At 45.9% G+C, this 18,738-nt stretch overlaps 1 protein-coding gene across 1 annotated transcript in view; it reads right to left on the bottom strand.

Annotated features, from left to right (window-relative positions):
* Positions 1 to 18,738, bottom strand: part of LOC124779497 (maternal embryonic leucine zipper kinase-like) — a 421,515-nt gene that overhangs the window by 180,521 nt on the left and 222,256 nt on the right. Inside the window, exons 11-12 of the mRNA XM_047253715.1 lie at positions 15,315 to 15,348; positions 15,132 to 15,272 (exon numbers count right to left, since the gene is read on the bottom strand). Of these exons, the coding sequence (XP_047109671.1) occupies positions 15,132 to 15,272; positions 15,315 to 15,348 (175 nt within the window). The remainder of the gene's footprint in view (positions 1 to 15,131; positions 15,273 to 15,314; positions 15,349 to 18,738) is intronic.

Raw genomic sequence — 18,738 nt, 5'->3', positions numbered from 1 at the left:
GTGTACTCAACGACGAACCTGGGTACACGAATGGCAAACCGTCATTTTTTCGGATGAATCCAGGTTCTGTTTACAGCATCATGAGGGTCGCATCCGTGTTTGGCGACATCGCGGTGAACGCACATTGGAAGCGTGTATTCGTCATTGCCATACTGGCGTATCACCCGGCGTGATGGTATGAGGTGCCATTGGTTACACGTCTCGGTCACCTCTTGTTCGCATTGACGGCACTTTGAACTGAGGACGTTACATTTGAGATGTAGTACGACCCGTGGCTCTACTCTTCATTCGATCCCTGCGAAACCCTACATTTCAGCAGGATAATGCACGACCGCATGTTGCAGGTCCTGTACGGGCCTTTCTGGATACGGCAAATGTTCGACTGCTGCCCTGGCCAGCACATTCTCCAGATCTCTCACCAACTGAAAACGTCTGGTTAATGGTGGCCGAGCAACTGGCTCGTCACAAAACGCCAGGCACTACTCTTGATGAACTGTGGTATAGTGTTGAAGGTGCATGGGCAGCTGTACCCGTACACACCATCCAAGCTCTGTTTGAGTCAATGCCCAGGCGTATCAAGGCCGGTATTACGGTCAGAGGTGGTTGTTCTGGGTACTGATTTCTCAGGATCTATGCACCAAAATTGCGTGAAAATGTAATCACATGTCAGTTCTAGTATAATATATTTGTCCAATGAATACCCGTTTATCAACTGCATTTCTTCTTGGTGTAGCAATTTTAATGGCCAGTAGTGTATTTAGGCGAAGGGATAGTGCAGTAGCAGGGAAATCGCGGACCCTCTAAAGAGTGCCTTCTCGCTGGTACACTCTTCCCAACCATTATACGTGACGGGACAGGCAGTTAGTCTCTAGGGGAGGGAGATACAACTACCTGTATAGAGGATGAAAAAGTCGATCCGACAGAACAAGATTAACGACCAAACAGGGCATTCTGCTGATATCGGTGAACATACGATTTTTCAAAAACAGAAGACTTTGCAACGTAAGTCACGTGCGGTAAATGTTGCGTTATTTAACAGCAACGAAAGTTGGTAGCAAATAATTTAGAACAAGTAATTCGTCCTCGCCAGACAGATTTAAGGACACGGTCAGAGCGAATTTTGCGGACGCTAGGGAGAGACCATTCAGCTGCTACGCCTGAAGGAAGGCACTTTATCATCTGCTGGGCGACTGTTGACAGATCTGATGACAGGCATACACTGATCAGCCAGAATGTCATGACCACCGACATACTACTGACACAAGCCCGTCCAGGCGACTGCGGCGTCATCTGGCTAGGAATGACTGCCGGTCAGATACACGCACATTGCACGTAGTGCCAGTGAGTGCGCTGCCCGTGTGTAGAAGGCGCGCGGTCTATCTGAGTTTGACCGAGGGCACATTGTGATGGCCCGGACTCGCGGCACGAGCATTTCCGAAACTTCAGGTGCTGTGGTGAGTTGTCTTCAACACGTGGCGAAACCAAGGTGAAACCACGTCCACACATCGTGGGGTTGGGCGGCCGCCCTTCATTACAAATGTCGAACGTCGTAGGTTATGCAGACTGTGGCGGAACTAACATCAGACTGGATACTGATTACGAGTGTGTGTGAACATACAATGTACCGATCACTCCTGAGGATGGACCTCTGCACCCGACGACCCACGCATGCGCCAATGTTAACACCACGACAACACTACGCGACCATTGGCACTGGACGTTGGCGCAGCGGCAGGACGTTGTATGGTTTGGTCTGATGAATCCCGACACTATCTTCATCATGCCGATGGGAGGGCACGAATCCATCTTCTTTCAGGGGAGCAGCTCCCTGATTCCTGTACAGCGGAACGCAGACAAGCTGGCGGCGGCTCCATTATGCTCTGGGGAACATTCACGTGCGTATCCAAAGGGTCCGTTGGAGATCGTGCAAAGCACCATGACGCCCAAGGAGTATCGTACACTGCTTGCAGACCATGTACACTCCTCTGACGATCACGTTTCCCGGCGCCAGTGCCATTTTTCATCAAGATAATGCGCCATATGACAAGGCCAGGAGTGTGATGGAGTGGTTAAAGGAACTGGGATTTGATTGAACGTGGCGTCAGGGCTCATCGCCCCTCCCTGGAATTAGGAGACACGTGTGTTCAGATGTGGTGCCAACTCCTTCCAGCGACCTACCAAGGCCTCACAGCTTTCATGCCGCGACGTGTCGCCGCTGTTAACCGTGCCAAAGGTGTACATACCGGGTATTAGGTAGGTGGCGATAACATTGGCTGACCAGCGTAAACTATGACAGCCAGGTGTCACAGTTCATCACAGCAACTGGACGCAAACACAAACGCAATTAATACACAGGGTGAATCAAAATGAATAACCCGATTTTTCAAAAAATCGTAACTATTATATTATTTGTGATAGGACAAGGAATTCCGCCTTATGCAAGGCACCTTTTCAGTTTCGTTTTACCCAGACATGTTTCAGCAGTTTTTGTGTGATCTTCAGTGGTTTATTTTATTTTCTTTCTTGCATGAAGCTATTGACAACGCGCTTTCTACGAGTTTTCAATCTTTGAAACTTCGTAGAAAGTGCGTTGTCGAACCACCGAAAGTCACAGAAATCAGCGTATTCACCCAGCCAAAACACATGAGAAAGCAATACAACATCAAAGCCATGACAAGTAGTTGTTTGTGTAGCAGACTAGCTACCAACATAAGTACCCAGTAGCTTCATTTAAGTGAGAAAAAAATAAACGCACTGAAGATAGCACAAAAAGCGCTGAAACATGTCTGGGTAAAACGAAACTGAAAAGATGTCTTGCATCACACGCAATTTCTCGTCTTATTCTCATAGCAAGCACGGACGTAAGAAGAAATGCAACACCACAAAATGGTTATTTGAGATACGTCCGTGACCAACTTACTGTTGGGAAGAGCAAACTTTCGAGTTTTACATGGTTCCCGCTAGGAAGCAGCAGCGTGCGCCCACTTCATTTCTAGTAAAAATGGTGTCGGGATAGCACAAAGTGTTTTGTGTTCTACGTTTTGCGCAGTGCGGGTCAGTAATAACACTGCACTGTGACTTTCCTACTAGGTATGGTGTGGATCCTCCTACAGTACAGACCATTACACGATGGCATGAACAATTCCGAGGGGGTTGGGGGAAGGAGACCAGACAGCGAGGTCATCGGTCTCATCGGATTAGGGAAGGACGGGGAAGGAAGTCGGCCGTGGCCTTTCAAAGGAACCATCCCAGCATTTGCCTGGAGCGATTTAGGGAAATCACGGAAAACCTAAATCAGGATGGCCGGACGCGGGATTGAACCGTCGTCCTCCCGAATGCGAGTCCAGTGTCTAAACACTGCACCACCTCGCTCGGTGAACAATTCCGAGAAACAGGTTGCTTCTGCAAAGGCAAATAGCCGGGCCCTCCCCGTGTGTCTGACACAGCCGTCGAACGCATCCGCCAATACGTTCCCCGTGTAGCTCGACGGCCCGACATGCCCCTCCCCCGTGCGTCTGGCGTGTGTTGCGTCGACGTTTACACATGAAACCATACAAAATTTAGCTACTGCAAGCTCTTCGTTTAAGTGACGAACAACAACATGTGGAGTTCTGTAATTTCGCTCTTGGCAAGATGGAGGATGACAGTTTTCTTCCATGCTTAGTGTTTAGTGACGAGGCAACATTCCACATAAAAGGAAAGGTGAACCGTCATAATGTGATAATATGGGGTACGTAACAACGAAATGAAGTTGTACAATATGAGAGGGACTCCCCAAAATTAATGTGTTTTGTGCAGTATCACGGGATAAGGTGTATAGTCCATTTTTCTTTCCCAAGAACACTTTGCACATATCTCGATATGCTTGAGAACTTTCTCTTCCCACAACTGCAGACTGATTCGAACGACTTCATTTACCAAATGGATGGGACACACCCCCAACAATGGCATCTGAAAGTGCGGGAATTTTTAAACCAAAGGATTACTGCACAATGGATCTGTCGCATTGGACCAAATGATTCAGACTTACATTAATGGCCTCCAAGGTCACTGGACCTGACTGTATGTGATTATTTCTTGTGGAGGTTTATAAAAGACTCCGTTTATAGGCCTCCGTACCAACAACAATGAATGAACTGAGACATCGCATAACAGCAGCGGTGGAAGCTGTAACTCAAGACATGCTCGCTGCAGTGTGGGAACAATTTGAATATCGCATTGACACATGTTGTGCATCTCAAGGGAGGCATATAGAACACTTACGAAAAGCTTTGAGAAATCTTTGTGTGTTTCCCGTTCATCAAAAAACAAAATTCATTGTACGAGGCGTGTTTTTTAAATAAGTACCGTTTTGAAATTAAAAAAAGCCATGCTAAGATATCTCAATAATTTTATTTTTACGTGAAAGCCTGCACCTTAATCTACTTTCCTACATACTTTCCGTCAGTATTGAGGCACTTGTCTTAAGGTTGTACCAGTTTCTGAATACCCTCCTCATAGAAATCTGCCGCCTGACTTGTTAACCACTGTATCACTACTGTTTTGACTTCGTCATCGCCTTGAAGACGCTCACCGCCCAGGTGTTTCTTCAAGTGCAGGAACAGATGGTAGTCACTGTGCGCAAGATCGGGGCTGTACGGAGGATGATCTAGCGTTTCTCGTCGAAAAGATGTGATTAGATCTTTGGTCTGATTCGCCACATGCGGACGGGCATGGGCATTGTCTTGCAGCAAAACGATACCCTTGCTCAACTTCCATGGACTGTTCCTTTGATTCTGGCGTGACGTAGGCCACCCATGTTACATCGCCCGTAACAATTTGGCTTAAGAAATCATAACCGTCGTTGTGGTACCACTCAAGGAAAGTCAATGAACTGTCTAAACGTTTGGTTTTGTGCACATCTGTCAACTTTTTCGGTACCCAACGTGAGCACAATTTTCGATAATTCAAGTGCTCGGTCACAATGCCATACAAAACACTACGAGGAACATTAGGAAGCCGCGCGGGATTAGCCGAGCGGTCTAGGGCGCTACAGTCATGGACTTTGCGGCTGGTCCCGGCGGAGGCTAGAGCCCTCCCTCGGGCATGGGTGTGTTTGTTCGTCCTTAGGATAATTAAGATTAAGTAGTGTGTAAGCTTAGGGACATAAGATTTCACAAACATTTGAACATTAGGAAAGTCATCCCGCAAGGAGGAAATCTAACAGCGTCTGTTTTCTCTCACCTTATTGTCCACTTCCTGCACTAAACTTTCATTAACGACCGAAGGCCGCCCACTCTGTTGTTGATCATGCACATTTGTGCGGCCATCTTGAAATGCTCTCACCCACTTTCTTACTATTCCAACACTCATAATGTTTTCTCCGTAAACTGCACAGATCTCACGATGAATATCGATGGCTTTTAGGCCTTTAGAACTAAGAAATCTTATAACAGCCCGTACTTCACAGTCGGCGGGACTCACGATTATCGGAGGCCTCTTAAACACTCAGTACACAACGTAAACAAGGAAGAATCAGACTGTAATGGCGTCATTGCGTGGATTAAGGTACAGGCTTTCATGTAAAAATAAAATTATTGAGATATCTTAGCACGTCCTTTTTTTTTAATTTCAAAACGGTACTCACTTAAAAAACACGCCTCGTATATGTTCACTAGTTACAGAAATACAGACGTGCCACATCTGATGATTCTTTTTGATACACCCAGTACATTGGCTTCTCACAAGTTGACTAACATAATAAATCCTTCGCCGTGTAGATCACCTTGCATTTACAGATTTTTCTCTTGTAAAATGAGTATATGTATTCCGAAATCCCTCTGGTTCGCCTGAGTGGTAAACTGAAATTTTCTGACAGGTAAAACCGAAAAGGTTCACTTGCCACTATGTGCTCGCAGTCTACTGCTGCTCCAGGGAAATACTCTTATATTTTTCTATAGTATATTCCCTTATGTTTATGTAATATTTTAATATATTCCATCTTTAGAATGTTTTGTTTTGTTCGGGAGTGTAACTTTTAATTCTTATTACTTGCTTTTTAAAAAAAAATTTATTTTAAAATTACTCATGCACGTCATCTGTGTGTGTTTCCGCCACTGAAGCCCATGAGGTGCCTAATCCAATGCTTAACTGTTTACATGCTTGATGTCTTGAGTTGTGTTGGTCAGTTTCACTAGACTGTAATTAAATGAAGCTTTGGGCTGATCCTACATGGGGATCCGGCGTAAATAGAAATATTACAAAAGGTAGGAAGATTTTTCTGTTTAACAAAAGTGACAAAAAACAAATTACAGAGTACCTGACGGCTCAACACAAAAGTTTTGGCTCAAGTACAGATAGTGTTGAGGATCAGTGGACAAAGTTCAAAACCATCGTACAATGTGCGTTAGATGAGTATGTGCCAAGCAAGATCGTAAGAGATGGAAAAGAGCTACCGTGGTACAACAACCGAGTTAGGAAACTGCTGCGGAAGCAAAGGGAACTTCACAGCAAACATACACATTGCCAAAGCCTTGCAGACAAACAAAAATTACGCGAAGCGAAAGGTAGTGTGAGGAGGGCTATGCGAGAAGCGTTCAATGAATTCGAAAGTAAAGTTCTATGTACTGACTTGGCAGAAAATCCTAAGAAATTTTGGTCTTATGTCAAAGCGGTGGGTGGATCAAAACAAAATGTCCAGACACTCTGTGACCAAAATGGTACTGAAACAGAGGATGACAGACTAAAGGCCGAAATACTAAATGTCTTTTTCCAAAGTTGTTTCACAGAGGAAGACTGCACTGTAGTTCCTTCTCTAGACTGTCGCACAGACGACAAAATGGTAGATATCGAAATAGACGACAGAGGGATAGAAAAACAATTAAAATCGCTCAAAAGAGGAAAGGCCGCTGGACCTGATGGGATACCAGTTCGATTTTACACAGAGTACGCGAAGGAACTTGCCCCCCTTCTTGCAGCGGTGTGCCGTAGGTCTCTAGAAGAGCGTAGCGCTCCAAAGGATTGGAAAAGGGCACAGGTCATCCCAGTTTTCAAGAAGGGACGTAGAACAGATGTGCAGAACTATAGACCTATATCTCTAACGTCTATCAGTTGTAGAATTTTGGAACACATATTATGTTCGAGTACAATGACTTTTCTGGAGATTAGAAATCTACTCTGTAGGAATCAGCATGGGTTTCGAAAAAGACGGTCGTGTGAAACCGAGCTCGCGCTATTCGTCCACGAGACTCAAGGGCCATAGACACGGGTTCCCAGGTAGATGCCGTGTTTCTTGACTTCCGCAAGGCGTTCGATACAGTTCCCCACAGTCGTTTAATGAACAAAGTAATAGCATATGGATTATCAGACCAATTGTGTGATTGGATTGAAGAGTTCCTAGATAACAGAACGCAGCATGTCATTCTCAATGGAGAGAGGTCTTCCGAAGTAAGAGTGATTTCAGGTGTGCCGCAGGGGAGTGTCATAGGACCGTTGCTATTCACAATATACATAAATGGCCTGGTGGATGACATCGGAAGTTCACTGAGGCTTTTTGCAGATGATGCTGTGGTGTAACGAGAGGTTGGAACAATGGAAAATTTTTACTGAAATGCAGGAAGATCTGCAGCGAATTGACGCATGGTGTAGGGAATGGCAATTGAATCTCAATGTAGGCAAGTGTAATGTGCTGCGAATACATAGAAAGAAAGATCCCTTATCATTTAGCTACAAAATAGCAGGTCAGCAACTGGAAGCAGTTAATTCCATAAATTATCTGGGAGTACGCACTAGGAGTGATTTAAAATGGAATGACCATATCGTCTGTAAAGCAGATGCCAGACTGAGATTCATTGGAAGAATCATAAGGAAATGCAATCCGAAAACAAAGGAAGTAGGTTACAGTACACTTGTTGGCCCACTGTTTGAACACTGCTCAGCAGAGTGGGATCCGTACCAGATAGGGTTGATGGAAGAGACAGAGAAGATCCAACGGAGAGCAGCGCCCTTCGTTACAGGATCATTTAGTAATAGCGAAAGCGTTACGGAGATGATAGATAAACTCCAGAAGAAGACTCTGCAGGAAAGACGCTCAGTAGCTCGGTACGGGCTTTTGTTGAAGTTTCGGGAACATACCTTCGCCGAAGAGTCAAGCAGTAAATTGCTCCCTCCCACGTATATCTCGCGAAGAGACCATGAGGATAAAATCAGAGAGATTAGAGCCCACACAGAGGCATAGCGACAATCCTTCTTTTCACGAACAACACGAGACTGGAATAGAAGGGAGAACCGATAGAGGTACTCAGGGTACCCTCCGCCACACACCGACAGGTGGCTTGCGGAGTATGGATGTAGATGTAGATGCAGGACGTGGGCGAAACAGGTGCCGCTATGGACAGGAGTGGTGCAGGGCAAGCATTTTTTGTTACAAGTTTCTACCCTCAACGTGGATAGTTAGCTTTCTTCTTTGAGGAGTTGTAGCTCGAGACGCACCGATAAATGCTTCATCATTCCACAAAGAAAGATAGTTAGACATAAGCAGCACCAAATGTCACCAATGTGACGCATTAGTCTACAGTCTGGAACCGAGCGACCGCTACGGTCGCAGGTTCAAATCCTGCCTCGGGCATGGATGTGTGTGATGTCCTTAGGTTAGTTAGGTTTAATTAGTTCTAAGTTCTAAGAGACTGAACACCTCAGAAGTTAAGTAGCATAGTGCTCAGAGCCGTTTGAACCATTTTTTGCGCATTAGTAAAATAATAAAAAACTGCAAAAACTAAATATCATTTGTCTTTCGTCATTTAAAAAATGACAAAGTTTAAAAAAAATATTTTTCGTTCCGTAGTCTAGTCAGATGGTAATGTTGATGATGGGGAGGAATTTAAGTAGTTAGTATCTGACTGCAGTCAGGATTATCTGTGGCAGAAAGGTTGTTGAGGAGAAACATCTTTACATTTCCAACACTTCCGACATCTACAGGAACGGCCGCTGCATTGTCGCAGCAGTTACGGTACGTCGCCTCTGGATGTCTGGCTGCGTCCCCTTGTTGGACCGGCCCGGAAGCAGACCGTATCTTGTAGTAGCCACACAGTCCGGCTGTATCGATTACAGGTCCGGCGAGGCCAGCGACTTGAAGGCGCGTCACAAAAACGTGGGAACGGCTGCACAAATGGGCTAATTTTCCGGTATGTCTATAAATAGAGCGCTAATGGCCGGGCCTCCTGGAAGCCCGGAGGAGGCGAGGCGCGCACAGTGGCGGGGGCGTTCCCAGGGCGGCGGGGCGGACAAAGCCGCCGTGGCGCCTCACGGCAGGTAGCGGGACGCTGCCGCCGACGCCGCCTCCGCCGCCGCCTTTGTGTCGCGCCTCCCCCACACCCCACTTCGCGCGGTGTGGCCAGCTGCGCCGCGTCCAAAATTAAATTGGTCAAAATAAACACAATGGTGCGCTCGCCTCGGCCGAGAAAGGAGGAGGAGGAGGAGAAAACGGAAGCAGCTCCCGGCTAAGCTGCTGCCCCGCCACAAAGGCAGCGGACGAAAGCCCCGAAGCTCATTATCCGTCCACAGGATAGCCACTGGCGTCCTAACGGAGCGGAGCCCAGAGGCCGGCGTGTTAGCTGGACAGGGACAAAGCTATACAGGTAGCCCGGCCCGGCCAGGCGGTGCCCGGCTGCGCATTGTCTCAGACGCCTTTACAGCGGCGCGGTCTGAATACTGTTCGTGCGCCGGATGTCCACGGCAGTGGGTTGCTATTCTACGGACACTCGTCGAAACCTTCCACCTGTTGTCTACTAACACCTACATTCGGCGTTTTTGCTTCTTTCTGTAGTATTCATTCGGCAGCCATTCATTCTCGCTAGCCGACGCTTCTTCCGTTCAGCTTGCGTCATCGTCCACGTGTAAGACAATTCCCAGCAGAAACTTGTCGTTACCGCGCTCCCCTCCATCTGCATCCACACCCTGCAAGCCACCAATTAATACTCCAAAGCAATACTCCATTATAGGGCGGACAAGCGTGGTGTAAGCAGTCCCTTTACTAGACCTGTTGCACATTCTAAGTGTTCTGCCAATGAGTCGCAGTCTTTGGTTTGCTCTACCCACAGCACTATCTATGTGATCGTTCAAATTTAGGTTATCTGTAATTGCAATCCCTAAGTATTTACTTGAATATGCAGCCTTCAGGTTTCTGTGATTCATGTGAATAGCTTCACACTTTTCTTTATCTGCAAATCGTTTCGGTCATCTGATGACTTTACAAGACGGAAAATGATGGCATCATCTGCAAACAATTCAAGAGGGCTACTCAAATTGTCTATGTCGTTAATATAGATCAGGAACAATAGAGGACCTTCCTTGGGGAACGCCGGATATTTCGTCTGTTTTAGTCGATGACTTTCCGTCTATTACTACGAACTGTGACCTTTCTGATAGGAAAACACGAATCCAGTCGCACAACTGAGGCGATTTTCCATAGGCACACAGTTTGCTTACCAGACGCTTCTGAGCAACGGCGTCCAAAGCATTCTGAAAATCTAAAAATATGGAGTCAATTTGACATCCCCTGTCGATAGCATTCATTACTTCCTGAGTATACAGAGCTAGTTATGTTCCGCAAGAACGATTTTTCCTGAAACCGTGCTGACTGTCAGTAAATCGTTTTCTTCGAGGTATTGTTCGAATATAGAATACGTTATAAAACCCCACTGCATATCGACATTAGTGATATGGGCCTGTAATTCAGCGGATTACTACTATTTCCCTTTTTGGGTATTAGTGTGACTTGAGCAACATTTCAGTCTTCAGGTACGGAACTTTCTGTGAGTGAGCGGTTGTATATAGCTGCTAAATATGGAGCTATTGCATCAGCATACTCTGAAAGGAACCTGACTGGTATACCATCTGGACCGGAGGCCTTGCCTTTATTAAATGATTTAAGCTGCTTTGCTACACCGAGGATATCTACTTCCATGTTTCTCATCTTCGCAGTTGTTCTTGAGTGCAATTCGGGAATATTTACTTCGTCTTCTTTGGCTTTGGTGGCACTGTCATCAGTGACTTCACCGTTGTTACCGCGCAGTGAAGGTACTGATTGCGTCTAGCCACTGGTGTGTTTTATATATGACCAGCATCTCTTTGGGTTTCTGCCAGATTCCGAGACACAGTTTCATTATGGAAATTATTGAAAGTATCTCGCACTGAAGCACGCGCTATTTTCGAACTTCTTCAAAACTTTGCCAATCTTCGGGATTTTGCGTTCTTTTAAATTTGGCATGCTTTTTTCGTTGCTTCTGCAACAGCGATCTGACACATTTTGTGTACCATGGTGAATCAGTACCATCACTTTTTAATTTATGTGGTATGCATCTCTCAATTGCCGTCGATACTATATCTTTGAAATCATTCCACATCGTTTCTACGCTTACGTGATCAGATCAGAAGGAGTGGAGGCTGTCTCTTAAAAAGGCGTTAAGAGCATTTTTATCAGCTTTTTTTAAATAGATGTACTTTGCATTTCTTTTTGATGGTTGTGGGTGTTATGGTATTCAGCCTAGCAGCAACTGCCTTGTGGTCGCTAATCCCTGTATTCGTCATGATACTCCCTATTTGTCCAGGATTATTTGTTAATAAGAGGTCAAGTATGCTATCGCAACTATGCACGCTTCGAGTGGGCTCATGAACTAATTGTTCAAAATAATTTTCTGAGAAAGCACTCAGTACAATTTCGGAAGACGTTTTATACCTGCCGCTAGCTTTAAACGTATAATTTTTCCAACATATCGAGGGTAGATTGAAGTCACCACAGACTATAATTGTATGAGCGGGATACCTATTTGAAATGACACTCAAGTTTTCTTTGAGCTGTTCAGCAACTATATCTGGTGAGTCGGGGGGGGGGGGGGGGGGTCGGTAAAACGATCCAATTAATAGTTTAGTCCGATTATCGAGTATAACCTCTACTCATACTATTTCGCAGGAACTATCTACTTCAATTTCACTACTAGGTAAACTACTTCTGACAACAATAAATACTCCACCACCAACTGTATTTAATTTATCCTTTCTGAACACTGGTAGATCGTTTGAAAAAATTTCGGCTGAACTTATTTCCGGATTTAGCCAGCTCTCTGCACCTACAACTATTTGAGCTTCAGTGCTTTCTATTAGGGCTTGGAGCTCTGGTTCTTTCCCAGCACAGCTGCGACAATTTACAATTACAATACCAATCGTTTCTACAACTACCTTACTGTGTTTTACCTGCCCACTTTTAGGCGGACGCCCCTTCTGTGGTTCCCTGAGACCCTCTAACCTAAAAAACCGCCCAGTCCCTTCCACACAGCATCCGCTACCCGTGTAGCAGCCTCCTGCGTGTAGTGGACTCCTGACCTATTAAGCGGAACCCGGAAACCCACCACCCGACGGCACAAGTCAAGGAATCTGCAGCCTACACGGTCACAGAACCGCCTGAGCCTCTGATTCAGACCCTCCACTCGGTTCTGCACCAAAGGACCACAGTCGGTTCTATCGACGATGCTGCAGATGGTGAGCTCCGCCTTAATCTCGGAAGCAAGACTGTCAGTCTTTACCATTTCCGCTAGCTGCCCGAAACCAGAGAGAATCTCCTCCGATCCAAAGCGACACAGGTCATTGGTACCGACATGAGCCACCACCTACAGCTGGCTGCACCCTGTACTCTTCATGGGATGCGGAAGCACCCTTTGCACATCCGGAATCACTCCCCCCGGTATGCACACGGAGTGCAGACTGGCTTCCCTTCCTTCCTTGCCAGCCATGTTCCTAAAGAGCCCCATTACGCGCCTAACGTTGGAGCTCCCAACTACCAGCAAACTCACCCTCTGTGAATGCCCAGACCTTGCGGGTCGAGAAGCTTCCTCTGCAACAGGGTGGACGACTGCATCCGGCTCAGAGACGTCGTCAGCCACAGATAACGCCCGAAACCTGTTCGTCAAACGAACCGGGGAGGCCCTACGATCGACCCCACGGAAAGTCTTTCGCTGTCTGCCAGACTTTGGAATGATCTCCCACTCGACCACGGGTGAGGGGTCAACCTCAGTGCAGGCAGTACCCGGGGCGGCCACAGGAGTGGATCGGTCGGGGGACACGTGGGACGTGCTCGACCCCGCGTCCGACCTCCAACGGTCATGCCCCTTGGCAGCAGCCTGAAGCTGTGTGACGGAGGCCAACACTGCCTGAAGCTGTGAGCGAAGGGTCACTTACTGAGCTCGCATCTGTGCACAGCAATTACAGTGCCTATCCATTTCTGAACTCGCTCCTGTTTGACACTCCTAAAGATACGGTGTACCCGCCTAATTAACAGCATGAACTCGCGGTGCTCCGTCAGTGACGGGCTAACCGACGGATGTAGATGTAGACGGGACTATTCAACTAGATTAAAGAAGACTGAAGCTTGGAATAAAATATGTAAGTTACATGAATGGCATTTTTGACACCTTTCCATCACAGGAGATGACAGGTGAGTACTTGTAATAATTTTTATTATCCTTTCGCAAACAATTTAGCGCATAAAAAGGCGTAACTAAGTACAGTTGTTTCCGTGCTAAGTGACATCAAGTAAGAAAATTTCTTCCTTTAAGTGTGCTTTTTATCTGGCTGAAATCAGAGAATACTGCCACTTGCGTCCCGTGCAGCTGCTAACGAAACGATCTGCCAAATTATTGTGCATAGTTTTTGCTGCTCTGTAACTGTAGTTTGTAACAGAGCCAGATTCTGTATCACTGCTAGGTATCTTCGAATTTTACTCCGTGTTGAATGCGAACACAATTGTGAAGGAGAAGGCAACACTTTATTTCTCCCGAAAATTCGAGGGGGACAATGAAAGGACTTTTAAAAACTTGGCACTTGCTGGATAAAATTGTAAATGTCACTTTAATGTGGCATTTCGCTTTAGACAACTTCTAATTGAATGGTGGTTATACTATTTTTTTGCAAAGATCAAGCTTTTCCAGCAAGTGGTTGCATCACACTCGTTGACAAACGAAATTCTCCATTAGCAACTAACCTAAGGGTGATACCTGGCTTTGTGGTTCCTGGCGCTCGGCACGGGATAGATTCGTCCAATGTTTTGCTCACCTTAGAATGTTTCCCGAAAGCTGAGTTCATGAAGGGAGGAAGTTTAGGCCTTTTCCCTATATTCTGCGTGTTATGGCAATTACTTTGTCAACGGGAAACACTTTCTATCTGAGGAGAGCGAGGTTTTTTTATTATTTATTTATTTATTTATTGTTTCGTGGGACCAAATTAAGGAGATATCTCCATGGTCATGGAACGGATCAATACATGAAATTATAACACGATAGTAGAAACAGATAAAATGAAATACAAAAAACATATTCAGGCGACAAGTCGTAAGTTTAAACAAAGAAAATCAACAATGTAACACTGGAATTTGCTTAATTTTTCAGCTCTTCCAGGAGCTCCTCGACAGAATAGGAGTGAGCCATGAGGAAACTCTTCAGTTTAGACTTAAAAGCGTTTGGGCTACTGCTAAGAGTTGAGTTCTTGTGGTAGCTTATTGAAAATGGGTGCAGCAGAATACTGCACTCCTTTCTGCACAAGAGTCAAGGAAGTGCATTCCACATGCAGATTTGATTTCTGCCTAGTGTTAACTGAGTGAAAGCTGCTAACTCTTGGGAATAGGCTAATGTTGCTAACAACAAACGACATTAAAGAAAATATATACTGTGAGGGCAATGTCAGAATTCCCAGATTTTTGAATAGGGGTCGACAAGGGGTTCTCGAACTTACACCACATATAGCACGAACAGCCCGTTTTTGAGCCAAAAATACCCTTTTTGAATCAGAAGAATTACCCCAAAAAATAATACCATACGACATAAGCGTATGAAAATACGCGAAGTAGACTACTTTTGGTGGTGCAGTCGCTAGCACACTGGACTCGCATTCGGGAGGACGTCGGTTCAGTCCCGCGTCCGGCCATCGTGATTTATTCTTTCCGTGGTTTCCCTAAATCGGTCCAGGCAAATGCCGGGATGGTTCCTTCGAAAGGGCACCGCCGACTTGCTCCCACGTCCTTTCCTAATCCGACGAGACCGAGGACATTGCTGTCTGGCCTCCTACCCCACGAATAAGCCAACCCACGGCCAGTGGAGGCTGCGTACCTTGGCGGCCAGGAGGCAGGGCCTGTCCCTGTCGCGGTCCCGGGCCCTGCGCGGTGTCAGCACGTGCCTGACGCGCTGCAGGCTGCGCTCCAGCCCGCCCAGCACCTTGCGCGCGCACCGCGGCGTCGTGGCGCACGGCGTCGACGCGTTGCTGCTGCCGCTGCCGCCGCCGCTGCCCGCCGCCGCCTCCTCGCCGGCCTCGCCGCCGCCTCCGGGGCTGCAACAACACGTGACAGGTCACATCGTAACGTTCCGCACCTGTGGAACAATGCCCCTTGCTAACAAGGGAAATTCCCCATCGCATCCCCCTCACATTGTTTGGTAAGATGACCCAGTGGATAGTCCGTCAAAGGCTGAACACGGATCAAGCATGGAAACAGGAAACAGATGTATTCAACTGTAAAAAAAAAAAGAAAGTAAATAAATACCGGGTGATCAAAAAGTCAGTATAAATCTGAAAAATGAATAAATCACGGAATGATTTAGATAGAGAGGTACAAATTGACACACATGCTCGGAATGACAAGGGGTTTTATTAGAACCAAAAAATACAAAAGTTCAAAAAATGTCAGACAGATGGCGCTTCATCTGATCAGAATAGCAATAATTAGCATAACAAAGTAAGACAAAGCAAAGATGATGTTCATTACAGGAAATGCTCAATATGTCCACCATCATTCCTCAACAACAGCTGTAGTCGAGGAATAATGTTGTGAACGGTACTGTAAAGCATGTCCTGAGTTATGGTGAAGCATTGGCGTCGGATGTTGTCTTTCAGCATCCCTAGAGATGTCGGTCGATCACGATACACTAGCGACTTCAGGTAACCCCAAAGCCAAAAATCGCACGGACTGAGGTCTGTGGACCTGGGAGGCCAAGCATGGCAAAAATGGCGGCTGAGAACACGATCGTCACCAAACGACGCGCGCAAGAGATCTTTCACGCGTCTAGCAATATGGGGTGGAGCGCCATCCTGCATAAACATCGTACGTTCCAGCAGGTGTTTATCAGCCAGGCTGGGGATGATGCAATTCTGTAACATATCAGCGTACCTCTCAGCCGTTACGGTAGCAGTTACAAAACCAGAATCACGCATTTCCTCTAAGAAAAAAGGCCCGATAACGGTAGATGTTGTAAATCCAACCCATGACTTTCTCGTCATGCTATGGAGTTTCCACGACAGTTCCAGGATTTTCGGTAGCCCGAATTCTGCAGTTGTGGGCGTTGACAAATCCTCGGAGCGTGAAATGAGCTTCGTCGGTCCACAACCAATCGTCATCTTCCGCCATCTTTTGAAACGCCCCTACCGCAAATGCCCTCCGCTTCACTAAATCTCCAGGTAAAAGTTCATGATGCCGATGGATTTTGTACGGATAGCATCGGAGTGTACGCCTCAGTGCCAACCAAACAGTAGTGTATGGAATGCCGGTGCGACGTGCGACTGCACGAGCGCTGACTTCCCCGTGCATAGACGAACCTGCTACAGTCTCCATTTCTTCCTGAACTGTCTCGGCAGCATTACACCTTGTGCTCGGTCGGCCACTACGGGGTCTATCGTCTAAACAACCCGTGGCTTCGAACGTCGAAATCATTCTCGCCACAGCTGCATTTGTCAACGGACCTTTACCCGTCCGAATCCCCGTCCTATGGTGATAGCATCGTAATGCTGAACTAGCACATCCCCCATTCTGATAATACAGCTTCACTAAAAGCGCCTTTTCAGGTAACGTCAACATGCTGCGACTGCTGGCGCATCTGATTCTCATTACAGCTCCTTTTATACGCGATTGTCATGCGCAGTCACTGAAGTTTGGCTGTCCAGCGCCATCTGTCGGACATTTTGTGAACTTTCTTTGTTCTAATAAAACCCCATGTCATTCCAAGCATGTGCGTCAATTTTTACCTCTCTATCTACATTATTCCATGGTTTATTAAGTTTTCAAATTTATACCGACTTTTTGATCACCCGGTAAATAAAAGCAGTCATCGCTCCAGGCTTGACAAGTGCGACCTCGAGCGAAGTTGTACAGCCACGGCGTCGTGGTTTGCCGAAACGGTGGCTCAGCGTTTTCGGTGAGAAGGCTGGCTCCCTTCTGTATTTAAAAAAAAAATAAACGTAGTAAAGGAATCAACGATCTACTTGAGCGGATGTCATGTGACGACCGCCCAGACCAAACGCAACGAACAATACCGGGAAAAAAGTGGTCACGCTGTTGGACTGCAAACCGGAAGAGCGCCGTTCAAAAGTCCCACGTGCCATGTCTTTCTTCTTCTTCGCGGATGGATCACTTAGGACCACGCGTAATCAACATTTGTTGGCCTTCCTTTTCGCCCAGTATTCCTTCATACGCAACGAGTGGGCTAGCTTTCGTTGCGTAGACCACGTATGTCGGATAGTTTTTCTGTCTTCTTCCTCAAAACCACGTGTGTTTGAAATTTTTCTGATTTCATTTCTGTCGTGTAGATTTGAAGACCCTAATTCTCTCAGGTCTTCCTCCGTCTGTTTGTACCAATTCGGTCTTGGAGTTTTGTTCTTTAAAAATGTATGGATTTTGTGCGTTAACCTGTCTGAGTGCATTCTTTCTAAACGCCTTATGAACTGGATTCTTCTCATGCGCATTGTGTCTGTTATTTTGGAGATATTTTTATACATTTCTGCATTGGGTTTTGGATACTGAACACCATCTTTAGTTCTCGGCCCTAGGATTTTCCTCATTATTTTACGTTCTTTCACTTCCAATTCCCCTTTTAGTGTTCTGTATTGAAGATTTAGTGTCTCAGATGCGTAGAGAGCTTCGTGTTTAATTACTGTTCTGTAATGGCGTATTTTGCAGTTCCACGAGAGACTCTTTTTGTTGTAAACGTTTTTTGCTAACTGAAACGCCGTCTCCATTTTCTGGACTGTTGATCTGACAGATTTCTTTTCATTACAATTTTCTGCAATCCATTCGCCTAAATATTTAAATTCTTTTACTCGAGAGATGCAGTTATTACCAATTTTGAGATCAGAAGGTGCATCTTTGATGCAAGTCATAAATTTTGTTTTTTTAAATGAAATTTCTAATCCTATTTTTGCTACCTGCTCTTGTAATAATTCTAGCTGTTTCTGTGCATCGGTAATGTCTTGGGCGATCAGTGTCATGTCGTCAGCAAATACTAAACAGTCTAATTCTATGCCCTTACGTTTTGTTCCCAGTCTGTGTACTGGTGCACCTGATTTTCTCCAGTCTCGAACAACTTTTTCAAGAGCCATTTATTTTTATTTATTTATTATTTTTTTCACAGCATCATCAACTGTCCGTCCACTCACTGAGATGTTTGTTCACTTTCTGTAGTCTTGGCAGTTGCCATACTTGACACTGGTTATAGAAAGCGAGTCATCTGATAAGAATACATTACCGTCGCAAGTAAATGTGATGAATACTGAGAGCAGGCGAGATTCCACTCGACTCACAAGCTGCGACATAGTCGCGAAAAACAGTGACCCGTGAACGTGATGTTATTTATATGTATTTGACGATGCTGGTACCGAATCCGCATTTAACATTTGACGATGCCACTATGGCTGCAGTACATGAGGACTTTGTTTTTACGAAACAGGTATGCC

This window comes from Schistocerca piceifrons, chromosome 1 (genome assembly GCF_021461385.2).
Source record: "Schistocerca piceifrons isolate TAMUIC-IGC-003096 chromosome 1, iqSchPice1.1, whole genome shotgun sequence".
In the NCBI taxonomy this organism is placed as follows: Eukaryota; Metazoa; Arthropoda; class Insecta; order Orthoptera; family Acrididae; genus Schistocerca; species Schistocerca piceifrons.
This window is presented reverse-complemented; position numbering and strand designations above follow the sequence as displayed.